This window comes from Loxodonta africana, unplaced genomic scaffold, assembly GCF_030014295.1.
Source record: "Loxodonta africana isolate mLoxAfr1 unplaced genomic scaffold, mLoxAfr1.hap2 scaffold_32, whole genome shotgun sequence".
NCBI classification, from domain to species: Eukaryota; Metazoa; Chordata; class Mammalia; order Proboscidea; family Elephantidae; genus Loxodonta; species Loxodonta africana.
The window spans coordinates 1,885,934-1,901,671 of record NW_026975036.1 but is presented as its reverse complement, the minus strand read 5'-3'; the positions used below and the strand labels follow the sequence as shown (position 1 = coordinate 1,901,671).

The 15,738-nt window shown below is 37.9% G+C and overlaps 1 protein-coding gene and 2 pseudogenes across 1 annotated transcript; all 3 read right to left on the bottom strand.

The window, feature by feature from the left end:
• Positions 1–1,510: 1,510 nt before the first annotated feature.
• On the bottom strand, positions 1,511–3,033 carry LOC135229503 (olfactory receptor 5D14-like; annotated as a pseudogene).
• A 3,268-nt stretch (positions 3,034–6,301) lies between these two features.
• LOC135229493 (olfactory receptor 5D13-like) lies at positions 6,302–7,159 on the bottom strand. Its single transcript, XM_064279030.1, has one exon. The coding sequence runs from the start codon at positions 7,157–7,159 to the stop codon at positions 6,302–6,304; it is 858 nt and encodes a 285-aa protein (XP_064135100.1).
• A 2,744-nt stretch (positions 7,160–9,903) lies between these two features.
• On the bottom strand, positions 9,904–10,906 carry LOC135229492 (olfactory receptor 5D13-like; annotated as a pseudogene).
• Between the last annotated feature and the right edge of the window lie 4,832 nt (positions 10,907–15,738).

The following is a 15,738-nucleotide window of genomic DNA, read 5'->3' as shown; positions in this document are numbered from 1 at the left end:
AAGAACAAGGGGATACTGTGTGGTTTAAAGTCAGAAAAGGTGTGTGTCAGGGTTGTATCCTATCACCATACCTACTTAATCTGTATGCTGAGCAAATAATCTGAAAAATTGGACTATAGGAAGAAGAACAAGGCATCAGGATTGCAGGAAGACTCATTAACAACCTGCCTTACGCAAATGACACAACCTTGTTTGCTGAAAGTGAACAGGACTGGAAGCACTTACTGAGGAAGATCAAAGACCACAGCCTTCAGTATGGATTGCACCTCAACATAAAGAAAACCAAAATCCTCACAACTAAACCAAAAAACAACATCATGATAGAGAAAATATTGAAGTTGTCAAGGATTTCATTTTACTTGGATCCACAATCAACACCTATGGAAGCAGCAGTCAAGAAATCAAAAGTTATATTGCACTGGGCAAATCTGCTGCAAAGGACTTCTTAAAAATGTTGAAAAGCAAAGACCTCCCCTCAAAGATTAAGGTGTGTCTGACCCAAGCCATGGTATTTTCATCACATGCATGTGAAAGCTGGATAATGAATAAGGAAGATGGGAGAAAAATTAAAGCCTTGGAATTGTGTTGTTGGGGAAGAATATTGAATATACCACGGACTGCCAAAAGAATGAACAAATCTATCTTGGAAGTAGTAAAACCAGAATGCTCCTTAGAAGCAAGGATGGAGAGACTGGGTCTTACACACTTTGAACATGTTGCCAGGAGGGATCAATCTCTGGAGAAGGACATCATGCTTGGTAAAGTACAGGGTCAGTGGAAAAGAGGAACACCGTCAATGAGGTGGATTGACACAGTGGGTGCAACAGTGGGCTCAAGCATAACAAAGACTGTAAGGGTGGTGCAGGACTGGGCAGTGCTTTGTTCTGTTGTGCACAGCTTTGCTATGAGTTCAACCCACTCGACGGCACCTAACAACAACAACATCTTAAGCCACCTATGGATTTTGAAAATCAGACTCAATATTGACAGCCATGGACATTGGGCACATCTTGAGAATTCAATGTAAGAAACACTGATATTGAAAGCAGCAGAACACTTTTAATTTATGTCAGACATGCATGGCAAGATGATTTGATGGACGACTTTTTGTGTTGTTTAAATTTAACTTCGCACTCAAGTTGCTTAGATATTTTTACGGAATTAGAAACCTGCGTTGTTGGTCAATATAAATTTATCTGGAAAACCTGCAAAGGAATCACAAGTGAAGGAAGAGCATACGGAATTGGAAAACATAGCACAGTCATTAAATAACTGTTACAATCTACTAATAATGATGCTATGTGGAATCATTGTTCTAAGCATGAAGGAGCTTTGGGATCTAGAGAAATTCTACAGAAACTCATGGGTGTGTTAAAACATGCAGTAAAATTGTTAATTTTATAAAAAGTAGCTCACCGAGTAGGCTACTTCTTGAAACACTTTGTTCAGAGATTGGAACTAGTCATACCCACTTGCTGTATCATACCAAAGTTCATGTTTTGTGATTGGGTCAGCGAAAGAGGACTTTTGTGTCCATTAATTTCCAGAAGGCAACCTTCACATCTTTGTTCCTCAGGCTATAGATGAGCGGGTTCAGCATGGGGTTAACCACTGTGTAGAATACAGAGGCCACTTTGTCTGCTGAGAGTTTTTGGAGTTAGGCACACAGTAGAGGGAAAGGATGGTCCCGTGGAAGATGGTGATGGCAGTCAGGTGGGAGGCACAGGTGGAGAAAGAAGGCTTTGCGACGTCCACTGGCAGATTGGATTTTTAGTACAGTCACAAAAATAAAAACATACGAAGTAAGAATGATTAGTAGTGTACTCACCTCATTGAAGGTGGCAAACCCAAAAAGCAGACTTTGGGGAATGTGTATATCAGAACTAGAGACAGCTATGAGAGCAGTATACTCACAGAAAAAGTGGTTGATTACATTGTGACCAGAAAAGTCTAGAAGGAGAGCATAGCAAAGGAGTACCAACGGGCCAAACATCCCCCACAGATATGAGCCAGCTACCAGCAGGGCACAGAGTCTTTGTGACATGGCCACTGTATAGAGCAGAGGATTGCAGATGGCCACTAAGTGGTCATAGGCCATCACTGCCAGCAGGAAGGACTCAGTCACCACTGCAGTACAGGACAAGAAGAACTGGAGCATGCAGCTAAAGTAGAAGATGCTTTTGTCTGCCATGACCAAGTTTTCAAGTAGCTTTGGAGTAACGATAGAGGAGTAACAAAAATCAACAAAAGAAAGGTGACTAAGGAAAAAGTACATGGGGGTGTGAGATTTGGGGTTAATCTTGATGATCACTATCATCCCAAGATTCCCTACCACGGTGACAATGTATGTGATCAGAAACACAAGGAAGAGAGGGATCTGAAGCTCTGGGTAATCTGTGAATCCCAAGAGGGCAAAGGTTGTCTCCACACTCAGGTTTCTTTCAGCCATTGTCACACTTCCTTTCAATGGAAAGAGATGAGAAGAGAGAGTTGTTCCTGCCAAAAGAGAAGATGTGGGGAGTGAATGACAAATGTGTTATGATTTGTTCTGGTAGAGAAAAGATAACATGAAGAAACAGTTATTGGAACTAGTTCTCTCCATGTAGAAAATGCCTCACCCAAATAACTGCAATGTGTATACCAAACCAAGCTGATGTCTAAAATGTCAAAGCATTTCCATTGTCTTTTGGTATATTGGAATATGGGTTTCCTATAAGTACTTATGATATTGAGTATATAGGAGTTATACTGACACACGAGTTAACTTTATCCTTGGATGCGCACATTAGATAGTAGCATCAAACACACATAACTGGTACTGAGCAAACTTTTTCACATACCTACAGCACATAAGCTAGTGAGATTCTGTGAAAAAAATGTAAAATTTTTGCCTCGAGAAACAAAATATGCTGCTGCGTTTTTTTTGCCTATATACTCAAATTAAATAAAATATTTAAAGGAATATACTTCTAAGTTTAAAATAAGATACCAGACAACCTAAGAAGAAAGCAGAGTGATCTCATTCCTAAACCAAAACCCACTGCCGTCGAGATCTCATTAGCACTTTTTAATCCGTGAGGGCTACTACTTCTGTTGAATTGCTTAGTTGCCCAGTGGTTGACGCTAAAGAGGGCAATGACTTCCTTTTGACCTGAGAGGTATACCCACTCTATTAGGGTTTATGGCTTAATTTATCAGTTAAAGCTTAGCTTCTATCATAGCCCAGGCATTATACATACATGAGGAGCCTTGGTGGAGTAGTGGTTAGGAGTTTGGCTGCTAACCAAAAAGATCAGCAGTACAAACCCAGTAGCTACTCCTTAGAAACCTATGGGACAGTTCTACTCTGTCCTATTGGGTCAATATTAGTCCAAACCAACTTGATGCGAACGGGTTTGGTTTTGGTTTGGGTGGAGTAGTGGTTAAAGCTGAAAGGCTGGCAGTTCAAACCCCAAGCTTCTGGAGGGAGAAAGGTGTTGTAGTCAGCTTCCATAAGGATTTACAACCTTGGAAACCATATGGGGAGTTCTGCTCTCTACCATATGGTCGCTAAGAGTTGCAATCGACTTGATGACAACAGACACATAGATGTGTAAGTATGCATATGCATTCATAATACACACACGCATACATGCACATATGCACACATGTGTACATGTGTATATGTATATATTTTAGAGGTTCCGAGATTTATCAAATTAGAGTTACAACAGGACTAACCAGAAAGTTATGTTTGCATATGAATTGCAGCTTGCTTAGTCAATTCTTTCTTATAAAAAGTTTATATACCAATTTAAGGTGCATATAAAGAGGATATGGGAAAATATCCATTTTCAAGTAAAAAATTTATTCTATTCTTTGTGAAATGCCTGTCAATGGATAATAAAGCCAAATATGTCCATGATTATTAAGTTCTTTCCTTAATATGATTGGGCATAGACTTAACAGTTTTAGTGACTTAACGTTGGAAAAAAAATCAAAGGACGTTCTATTATCATACCAGGGAAATAATATTTTCACCATTTCATTAAAAAAAAAAAAAAAAAAAAAACCTGAGGCAACTCACCTGCTGCAGAGAAACAGGCCACCACTGTAAGCTGAGTATTTCGGGAGCACCGCAGCGATTACATCTACCTCTACAGCCCTTGGGACTCCAACTCTGGGGAATCACTAGCAACTATGCCTCAAGCCAATTAACTAAGACAAGAGCCAGGTTCTTTGTACCATCGTCAAAGACTGGAATTTCCTTGTAATCACATAGAAAAGTTGTAGCACGAAGTTGACTACCAGCCTTTATTTGCACATTACTAAATGTCCTATGGAATTAAGACTCGACGGCCCTGGGTTTTGGTTGTTTTTTAAGCAAAAGCAGGATTTCTCACATCAAAGGTTCTTACCACATCTGTAATAAAATTGCCTAGGATTCTAGTCTTCTAGGCCCCCAAAACTTCTGAGATCAGAATTCCTAGGAATGGGACTCAACAGTATTCACATTTAAGAAGGAACTTGGGTGACACATAGGAACTTTAAAGTGTAAAAACCACTGCTAAGTGCTAAAATCATGTTGGTAAGATGGTAAGATCCAGTATTTTTTTTTCCCCTGTCTTCTGTATACTTAACAGGATGCTAGAAATGAGAATAGAATAGTAGATTGAACTCATTCATCCATTAATTCAACACATTTTTTAGCGTCTATCATGCTGATCATTTTATGTTTGCTTCTACCTGTCCGTTTTCTGCTCTTCTGTCTCTTTCTATGTGCTCCTTGGTATGATACACGGAAGATTGATATCAACGTAAGATCCCTTGTTGTTTAGCCGCAGATTATTTTCTCTAAAATGTTGTTACTAAGAGGCTATTGGCATGAGGAAGGAGAGTGTTTGACGTAACAGGCTGAGATTTGTGAGATTCTTAACTATGACTTTTTTTTCACTTTTGTTACCTTGGTTACCCATTAGGACCTTCACATAGAAATCAACATTTTTTCTTCACACTTGGTGGTATCATGTTTACCATCACTTCCTGTACAATAACAAACATATATGAGGCCTTAGGAAGAAAGAAATAAAGAACTTGGTTGGAGTTTAGAGATAGTGCCTCCAGGCTCTTAGTGGTAATTCTCCTACATGCATACTCCTCCATAAACCAAACCAAACCCTTGGTGTCAAGTTGATTCTGACTCAGCAGCCCCATAGGACAGAGTAAAACTGCCCCGTAGGGTCTCCAAGGAGCGGTTGGTGGATCCAAACTGTTGACCTTTAGGTTACCAGCTGTAGCTCTTAACCACTGTGCACTCCAAAATCCTAGTCAGCTATAATTTTTCAGAATTTTCTGTAACTTTGACATGCACATTGTTTAAAGAGGATTGAAGAATTTTGCTGCTGTTGTTGTTGCTGTTTGTTTTTTAATCATGTACCATGCTAATATGTGTGTCAAACAATTTGAGTTTTATGATTCAATGTTTACTTGTTAAATATTAGATTCTTAGGGCTACCACAAGAAATTACCACAAACTTGGTGGCTTAAAAGAACAGAAATTTATTTGCTTACAGTTCTGGAGGCCAAATGTTTGAAATGAAGGTAATGGCAGGGACATGGTCCCTCTAAAGACCCTAGAAGGAAATCCTTCCTTGACTCTTCCAGCTTCCCATCGGTCCTTGTATTCCTGGGCTTGTAGTAGCGTAACTCCAAGTCCTGCCTTCATCTCTACATGGCTTTCTTCTCTGTGTGACTCTGTGTCCTTGTCTGGTTCTCATAATGAGACTTACTGGATTCATAGCCTGCCCTAAGAGAGCATGTAGGAGTCCTGGTGGCACAGTGGTTAAGAATTTGGCTGCTAACCTAAAGGTGGCTGTTCAAACCCACCAGCTGCTCCACAGGAAAAAGATGTGGCAGTCAGCTTCCATAAAGATTACAGCCTTGGAATTCCTATGGGGTAGCTCTACTCTGTCCTATAAGGTCTCTTTGAGTGGAAATTAATTCTGAGGCAATGGGTTTTAGTGTTAAGAAAATATGAATTTATGTTAATCCTTAACTACATCTGCAAAGAATCTGTCTCCAAAAAGGTTATGTTCTGAAGTTCTAGGTGGGTATGAGTATTTTGGGGGGAGATGCTATTCAATCCACTATGCTTGATTCACTTCACGTATGATTCAAACCTATTTTAGTAAAGATTGAAATGACTAAAAATCAAATTATTAGATAACTGGTATGCTGCAATAGATTTAAAAAATCAGATGGGTAAATTGACTAAATAATTTGAATTACCATCTCTTCTAGAAACATTGAATGATTTTTAACATCATAAAGCAAACTCTTTCCAGAAAAATACATAAATCTTCAAGATTGTGTTAGGTGGTTCATGAACTTTCTGACAGTCTCCTTCACATCTTTGTTTGTAGATCAGGGGGTTCGGCATGGGGATGACCACTGTATAAAACACAGATTCTACTTTGACTATGAGCCATGAGATTTTGGAGTGGGGTACACAATAGAGGAACAGGACAGTCTCATGGAAAATGGCGATGGCGGTCAAGTGGGAGGCATAGGTGGAGAAGATTTTTTGGCGCCCCCCATTGGAAGGCATTTTTATGACAGTTACAGAAATGAAAAGTGTAGCGAAGATAATCACCAGGTTGCTGACCTCATTGAATATGGCAAAGAGAAAACAAAGCACCTGGATGATACAGGGATCAGAGCAGGAGACAGAAACAATAACCGAGTGCTCACAGACAAAGTTATTTATGATGGTAGAGCCACAAAAGGATAATGTCAGGAGAAAATAAGTGAGTGTCAGGGAAGCAACTATACCCCATGCATAGGGCCCACCGACTAATGATGCCCAGAGCTTTTGGGACATGATGACGGTGTAAAGCAGGGGGTTACAAACTGCCACAAAACAGTCATAGGCCATCACTGCCAACATGAATGTTTCTGCAACTGCAAATATACAAGCCAAGAAGAACTGCATGATGCACTCTGTGAAGGAGATGGTTCTGTCTCCCACAACCAAGTTTTCTAATAGTTTGGGTGTAACTATAGTGGAGTAGCAGAAATCAACAAAAGACAAGTGACTGAGGAAAAAGAACATGGGGGTGTGGCGTTTGGGGTTGATCCTGATGATCACAATCATGCCCAGGTTCCCCACCACAGTGACCATGTAGACAAACTGAGTTTTGAACCTCCCCTCAAAAAACCGTCCATTTGACTCTAACTCATGGCAACTCCATGTCTTACAGAGTAAAACTACTCCACATGGTTTTGTTGACTGTGATGTTTATGGAAGCAGTTTGCCAGGCCTTTCTTCCAGGAGCTGCTAGGTGGGTTTAAACTGCCGTCCCTTAGGTTAGCAGTCAATGACATGTCCAGATCTTTCCTTATATGTCTCTTCATTTTGATCCTTTTTTGCCGTAATGAAATTGGAATTGATTCCTGTGTGTCATTTTAGCAAATTCTCAAACCTCAGGGAGCTGTGGGAGTTAACAGGTCAGATATGAGGGGGCTGCAGACCCCCTAGCTTGCAGCTGATATCTGAGGTCTTGAGGAGACATGGACTCTGGAGGATTGTGCTCTTTATCTTTGAGATCTGACCTAACTCTGAGTGGTTAGGGTCAGAAGAAAAAGTGGGTCATAAGAAACTGGTATCACCACAAAAATGAACTATCTGATTTTTTTTTCTCTTCTTTTCAGGCATCTTTTTTACTCCAGTGGACCTTGTAATACTTTTAAGAGCAATTGCTGTTCTAAATTCTGCCTGTTTAAAAGCAAGAATTGTTTTTCTTGTCCTGATCCAAACATTGAGTTATATAGGTGTTCTGTCCTATATCAGAAGTAATTGCAGTTGAAAAGCCATCCCTTTTTAGACATACCACAACTCCACCTTTGATCTCAACAAGACACTTATATCAGAGGGGAATTATACCTCATCAGTCCAGTTCCCAAAACTTCTTAACTTAGATGAATTTGAATTATGAGAAGATCAAGGTCAGCAAAGGCACAACTCAGGTGCAGATTTACCTATTATAGACATATATTTTATTTATGTGTGTGGAAACCCTGGTGCAATAGTGGTTAAGTACTACGGCTGCTAACCAAGAGGTCAGCAGTTTGAATCCACCAGGTGCTCCTTGGAAACGCTACGGGGCAGTTCTACTCTGTCCTGCAGTGTCGCTATGAGTTGGAATTGACTCTAGGGCAGCGGGGTTTGTTTTTTTGGTTTTGGAGGCATTGTTGTTGTGTGCCGTCCGGTCACTATATTTCATTTTCCCTGGATTAAAATGACGACAGGTTGTTCTATCCTTCCTGCCTTCTCCTGTTTATGCTTGATAACTCATCATGAAAGAAAATGTACCTCTTGTTGAAATATCACTTAAGAAAAGAGCAAAAAGTATTCATAAAAGGAACACACACACACACACACCCACAAACACACACCACTGTATTTTTTTCCTCCACTATATAATTTTTTTTATATATATATATATAGTTGCATACATTAACAAGAACCATTTTCTCCTAAGTTAAAATATTTGATTTCATTTCTCTTGGGTAAATAAGCACTTAAGGAAGAAACTGCTCAATTTTATATAAAGTTCCTGTGTAAGTTCATAAGATACCACTAAACTGTTTTTCAAGTACATTTTACCTGCTACTTTTCCATTTGAAGTACATGAATATTCCACCTCATCCGTGTTCACAGGAATATTTGACATTTCTATCTTTTTAACTTTAGCCATTCCATTGGGTAAGTAGTGGTGTCTCATTTTATATTTAATACACGTTGCACTGATGACTAATGATGCCGAGTATCTTTTCAAGTGCTCATCGGCTGGTTGGATAACTTCTGTATATGTTCTACATATACATCAATTGTCAGGCGTATATATTGCAAGTATTTTCTCACAGTTTGTGGCTGACCTTTCCTTTTTCTTAATGGTGTCTTTGAAGAGCAGTCATTTTTCATGTTGATAAAATTCATTTTATCAATTTTTAATTCATTCTTTTTGTTCTATGTAAAAAAAGTCCTTACGCCAAGTGTTCAAAAATTTTCCTATGTTTCTGCCATTTTTTAATTTCTGTTAAGTTTTAACTTTCAGTTCAAATTAATATTTGTGTATGGTGTGAGGTAAGACCTAAGGTTATTTTTTCAATAGGAGTATCTCATTGTTCCCAAATTATTTTGTTGAAAAAGTATCCTTTCTCCGTTGAAATTTAAATGAGAAAAAATGTATGAGTGTATTTGGACACTATTCTATTCCATTGATCTATAGGTATCTCCTTACTCTATTAGCCTATTATTTTAATTATTCAAATACTTTGTTTAGAAAAAAATGATAAAATGAATATTAGGCTGGTAAAACAATACTTTAATTAAATTGGGTTTCCTAGTGAGCAGGCCATATTTTTTATTTAATAAAGATGAATTCTGCTATTCAGTGTAATAACTATCATAAGGTTGCCTTGTGTACAAGACACCATAAACTGAAGCACTTGTTAAAGCCACCTCTAGAGGACAGAATTTCTGTTTAGAATTCTAGGGGAATATGCTGGATTTGTGCATATTTGATAAACTAGGAATTTGATTTACTTTGGGAACACATAAAAAATTACACCATATATGGTAAAGTATTTTAAAATAATTCACATATATTGCAACAAGTCGAGAATTTTATTTTATTTTTTTAATTTTTGGTTTACATGTGCTTTAGAGCTATTTCATTAAACATTGATGTATGAAAACATCAGTCATCATAAAATCATACATATGCTACTACTGTAGATGTATTAACTCACAGGCTACTGGGTAAAATAATCTGAATAATAAATTATACTATGCGAGTTGAACAATCTTTAACACAATGAATCAAATTATTTTTGGAATATAAAATACTGAACCTAACAATATCATGGTGATTGAAAAAGGAGTTTTGTTTTAACTAATTTTCTGAATGTGTCCATCACATCCTTGTTCCTAAGGCTGTAGATTAACGGATTCAATGTGGGAATCACTACAGTATAAAACACAGAATCCACTTTAATTATGAGCCAGGAAGTTTAGGGGTTAGGGATACAGTAGAGGAAAAGGATGGTCCCGTGGAAGATGGTGATGGCGGTCAGGTGGGAGGCACAGGTAGAGAAGGTTTTATGGCGTCCACTTGTAGAAGGCATCTTCATGACAGTGATAAAAACGAATACATAGGAAGTAAAGATGATCATCAGGTTGCTCACCTCATTGATTATGGTGACAATAAAACACAGCATCTCACTGATGTAGGAGTCCAAGCAGGAGACGGAAACAATTACAGAGTGGTCACAGACAAAATTATTTATAATGCTAGACTCACGATAAGTTATTGTGAGAAGAAAGTATGTGAGTGTCAGAGAGCACACTACACCCCATGTGTAGGACCCAGCCACCAGCAGAACACAAAGCTTCTACGACATAGTAGTGGTATACAGCAAGGGGTTACAAACTCCCACAAAACGGTCATAAGCCATCGCCGTTAACATGAATGTTTCTGCCACTCCGAACATGCAAGCAAGACAAAACTGCATGATGCAACCAGAGAAAGAGATAGTTCTGCCTTCCACAATCAAGTTCTCCAGCAGTTTGGGTGTAACTACAGTGGAATAACAGAAATCCACAAAAGACAAGTAAGTGACTGAGGAAAAAGTACATAATCGTGTGGAGTTTTGGATTGATCCTGATAATTATTATCATGTCTAGATTCCCCACCGCGGTGACTGTGTAGGTGGACAAGAAAGTCAGGAAGAGTGGAACCTGGAGTCCTGGGTATTCTGAAAAACCCAACATTATAAAAGTGGGTATGATACTTTGATTTCCTTTGGATAACATGATTTCTGTTGGAGAAAAAACACAATTTGACTAGGAAGAAGCAGAGAGAGGAAAGAGGTTTCATGTGGTTCTGTGGGGAGTGATACGAAACAGTGAGTCTTAAAGTATGGCCCCCAAATCAGCAACATCAGAATCATTTGGGAACTTATTAGGAGTGCAAATTCTTCAGCCCTACTGCCAACCTCCTAAATAAAAACTCTGAGATGAGGCTCATAATTTGGGGTGAAATCAGGCCTCCAGGTGATTTTGTTGCATGCTAAAGTGTGAAAAACACTGGTGTGAAAAATATATAAATGAAGAAAACCTGTTGCCATTAAGTTGATTCAGATTCATAGAAACAATATAGGACAGAGTAGAACTGCCCCTTAGGGTTTTGCAGCCGATCTCTCAACCACTACACCAACGAAATCCAAAACCAAACCCTTTGCCATCAAATAGAGTCCAGCTCATACTGAACCTATAGGACAGAGTAGAACTGCCCATAGAGTTTCCAAGGAGAGTTTCTAAGGTCAACCATTAGACCCCCAAAGTTTCCACTACAACGACAGGGCTCTCTCTCTCTCTCTATATATAAAACTTTGGAAGTACTGGTGGTGTAGTGGTTAAGTGCTACAGCTGCTAACCAAGAGGTAGGCAGTTCGAATCCACCATGTGCTCCTTGGAAGCTCTATGGGGCAGTTCTACTCTGTCCTATAGGGTCACTATGAGTTGGAATTGACTCGACGGCAGTGGGTCTTTAATATATTACTCTTTATTATATGTTTTTTTATATATATTACATATACATATAACTATTTAAATGCTAGTCTTTGTTAGTATTATTAATATGAAACTAACATATACATATAGGGCATAAAAGAAATTAAAGAGACCAGAATCCAGGGTGGTACAATAAAAGCACAAAAAAACTTTAAAAATTTTAGAATTATTTACTTTTAAATTTTCCACCTTGTCTAGGCATAGCATGGAATTAAATACTTACAGAATTTTTGAGTTGAAATATACCTTAAAATGTATCTAGCCCAACTTTTCACTTAATAGTTCAGATTTCTACACATAACCTCATCCCTGAGATGCTCGTGTAGTCTCTGTCATCAAAACCTCCATCAGTGGTACACTGACTCCTGAATATTTTATGGGGTTTCTATTGATTGTTGTGCTTAACTTTTATTATTAATTAAATTTAATTAATTAAAATTTTATAAGTAGTAAAAATTAATTTCTTTCTTATGCATATGCATATGTGTGTATACACACACATATATACATATATAGTTTCAAGAAAGCATATCTATCTTATATTCACCAACAATAATTCCATTAAAAAAAAATCTACACTGCAAATTATATATTTTCTTAGCCAATACGAAGCAAGCCCTCTTTTATGATGAGATAAACTTGGCAATGAGAATAGTAACACACAAAATGACTGTCCCCAGGATATAGACATGAGGCTGGAGCTAAAACACATCAGTGATCTGTCTCAACTTTATAGCTTTGCCTGGACTCAGCCCCAGGAGTGCCTACTTTACATGTACTACAAGTAGCCCCGACACAGAGTATTTGTCGTGAGAATATTCTTCCCAATAACAAAAGGGACTGGGTAGATACATTTTAAACATCCATTATTGTTCACGCTATTTTAATAATTAAGCTCTCCCTCAACATTTGAACATATACCCTATTTTAACTAGGCAAAACCCTGGCAAGTTAGGGAGATGGCTACTATCTCTGCTACTACTTAAGACACTTATTAGGTCCATAACAAAAAGATACACAGAGAAAACTTTGACATTGTGCCCTAGCAATTTCAAATAAATGTGTTGAAAACCTATGGATTAGAATTAGGATTTTATTCAAATGGAAGCTAGGACGAGGGGAGTTCAAAATCAGCAAACATCTCCAAAGTCTTCTGCCACTTTTCTCTATTAATTCTCAGTAGTGTCACCACTGCCAGTTTTTGCAACACACAGTATAATTCTCAGGATCATTTCATGCCCTGTTAGTGAAAATTCAAACAGGTCCAACCATAAAAAGGGATCTATTACATTTTTTAATCCGTATGAGCTGGTGTTCCATGTTTTCTACCTTAACAGAAAAATACCAGAAGAGAACTGAACTGACCTGAAACCAGGAGCTTTTGATTAATTAATTTAATGAGGATTTCCTTTTAAGATTAATGAATTCCAGGCATTTTTCTTCTCAGTAATTAAACATTCTTTAAAAAACTAACAGACCTGAGGTTTGTAATACAAGTGACAGTACATTTAAATGAGTGTGCCAGGAAAATGGCATTTTATTTCCCAGATATAAGAAATATCAGAGATTAAAAAGAAAAAAAAAAAAAAAACTGAACCTAAATCCACAGTCCAAAACTTCCCAGTCTCTGGGATTTATATCCGCTGCCATGACCGTGAGTCGCTATGAGTCGGAATCGACTCGATGGCACGGAGGGTTTGGGTTGCCATGACCATGGAGATATAGACCCCAGAGAATCATAACTAGAACATTACTCAGTGAGCCACGAACCAAGCAATTAGTTGAAATTCTCTCTTGTGTCATTGCGGTGGATGTATTTTCTTTAAAATCATTAAGGATAATTACTGAATCTATTCCATTAGTCTTCTTTTAGAAATTAAATTATTAAAAGAATTCATATTTCTTGAAGAAAACATAAACTACAGAGTTTGAAAAAAGAACATATAAAAAATAAATAGCTGCTATTAACTGTATTGCATTTGAAATTCTACATTTAAGTTTATAGTGGAGAAATGTGCAAGACTACCTTAACCAAATGATGAAGGTTACCATTATGAGTGATGCCATGGGCATATCATGCACTCCCTGATATGATGTGATGATAAAGGCACTTCTCCTGTGTGAAAGTCTTCCTCAAAACTCAAAATCCCAACTTAATCACAGAAAGCCATCAGGCAAACTTAGATTTGGGGACATTCTATAAGATATCTAGCCAGTGCTCTTTAAGATTTTCAAAGTCAAGAGAAATGAGAAAAAAGTTAGAAACTGTCACAGACCAGATGACACTGGAGAGACTATAGCTAAATGCCATGTGATACACTGAATTAGATCATGAAACAGAGAGAGGACATTGATAGGAAAACTTGTGAGATTTAAACACAGTCTGGAGTTTAGTAATACTAACACACCAACAATCAACACCCATGGAAGCCGCACTCAAGAAATGAAATGATGTATTACACTGGAAAAATCTGTGGCAAAATACCCTTTTAAAGTTTAAAAAGCGAAACGTCACTTTGATGACTAAGGTGCATTTGAATCAAGCCATTCTATTTTCAATCTATTCATATGCATGTACTCCATGTGTCTGTCATTTGTCATACTGTGGGGGCTTGCCTGTTGCTCTGTTGCTGGAAGCTATTCCATCAGTATTCGAATACCAGCAGGGTCACTCATGGCTGACAGGTTTCAGCTGAGCTTCCAGACTAACACAGACTAGGAACAAGGACAAAGCAGTCTACTTCTGAAAAGATTTAGCCAGTGAAAACCTTATGAATAGCAGTGAAACATTTTCTGATATAGTGCCTGTAGATGAGCCCCCCAGGTTGGAAGGCACTCAAAATACGACTGGGGAACAACTGCTCCCTCAAAGTAGAGTCGACCATAATGATGTGGATGGAGTCAAGCCTTTAGGACCTTCATTTGCTGATGCGGCCTGACTTAAAATGAGAAAAAAACAGCTGCAAATATCCATTAATAATTGGAGTGTGGAATGTATGAAGTATGAATCTACAAAAGCTGGGAATTGTCAAAAATGAAACGAAAAACATAAACGTCAACATGAGTGAGTTGAAATGGACAGGTATTGGACATTTTGAAGCAAACAATCGTATGGTCTGCTATGCCGGGAAGGACACCTTGAAGAGGAATGGCTTTGCATTCATCACCAAAAAGAACATTTCAAGATCTATCCTGAAGTACAATGTTGTCAGTGATAGGATAATACCTATAAACCTACAAGGAAGACCAGTTTATACAACTATTATTCAAATTTATGCACCAACCACTAAGGCATAAACAGTATACAAAACATTATAAAGAAAGTAGAAGAAAAACTAGATAACTGGGAGCTCCTAAAAATCAAACACTTATGCTCATCCAAAGACTTCGCCAAAAGAGTAAAAAGACTATGTACAGACTGCAAAAAAGTTTTTAGCTATGACATTCCTGATCAGCATCTGATCTCTAAAATCTACATGATACTGGAAAACTCAGCTACAAAAAGACAAGTAACCCAATTACAAAATGGATAAAAGATATGAATAGACACTTCACTAAAGAAGACATTCAGGTAGCTAAAAAATATATGAGGAAATATTCGCGATCATTAGCCATTAGAGAAATGCAGATCAAAACTAAAATGAGATTTCATCTCACTCCAACAAGGCTGGCATTAATCCAAAAAACACAAAATAATAAATGTTGGAGAGGCTGTGGAAAGATTGGAACACTTCTATACTGCTGGTGGGAATGTAAAATGGTACAACCACTTTGGAAATTGATTTGACACTTCCTTAAAAAGCTATTAATAGAACTACCATACGATCCAGCAATCCCACTCCTTGGAATATATCCTAGAGAAATAAGAGCCTTTACACGAACAGATATATGCACATTCATGTTTATTGCAGCACTGTTTACAATAGCAAAAAGATGGAAGCAACCAAGGTGCCCATCAACAGATGAATGGATAAATAAATTATGGTATATTCACACAGTGGAATACTACACATCGATAAAGAACAGTGAGGAATCTGTGAAACATTTCACAACATGCAGGGACCTGGAAGGCATTATGCTGAGTGAAATGAGTCAGTTGCAAAAGGACAAATATTGTATAAGAC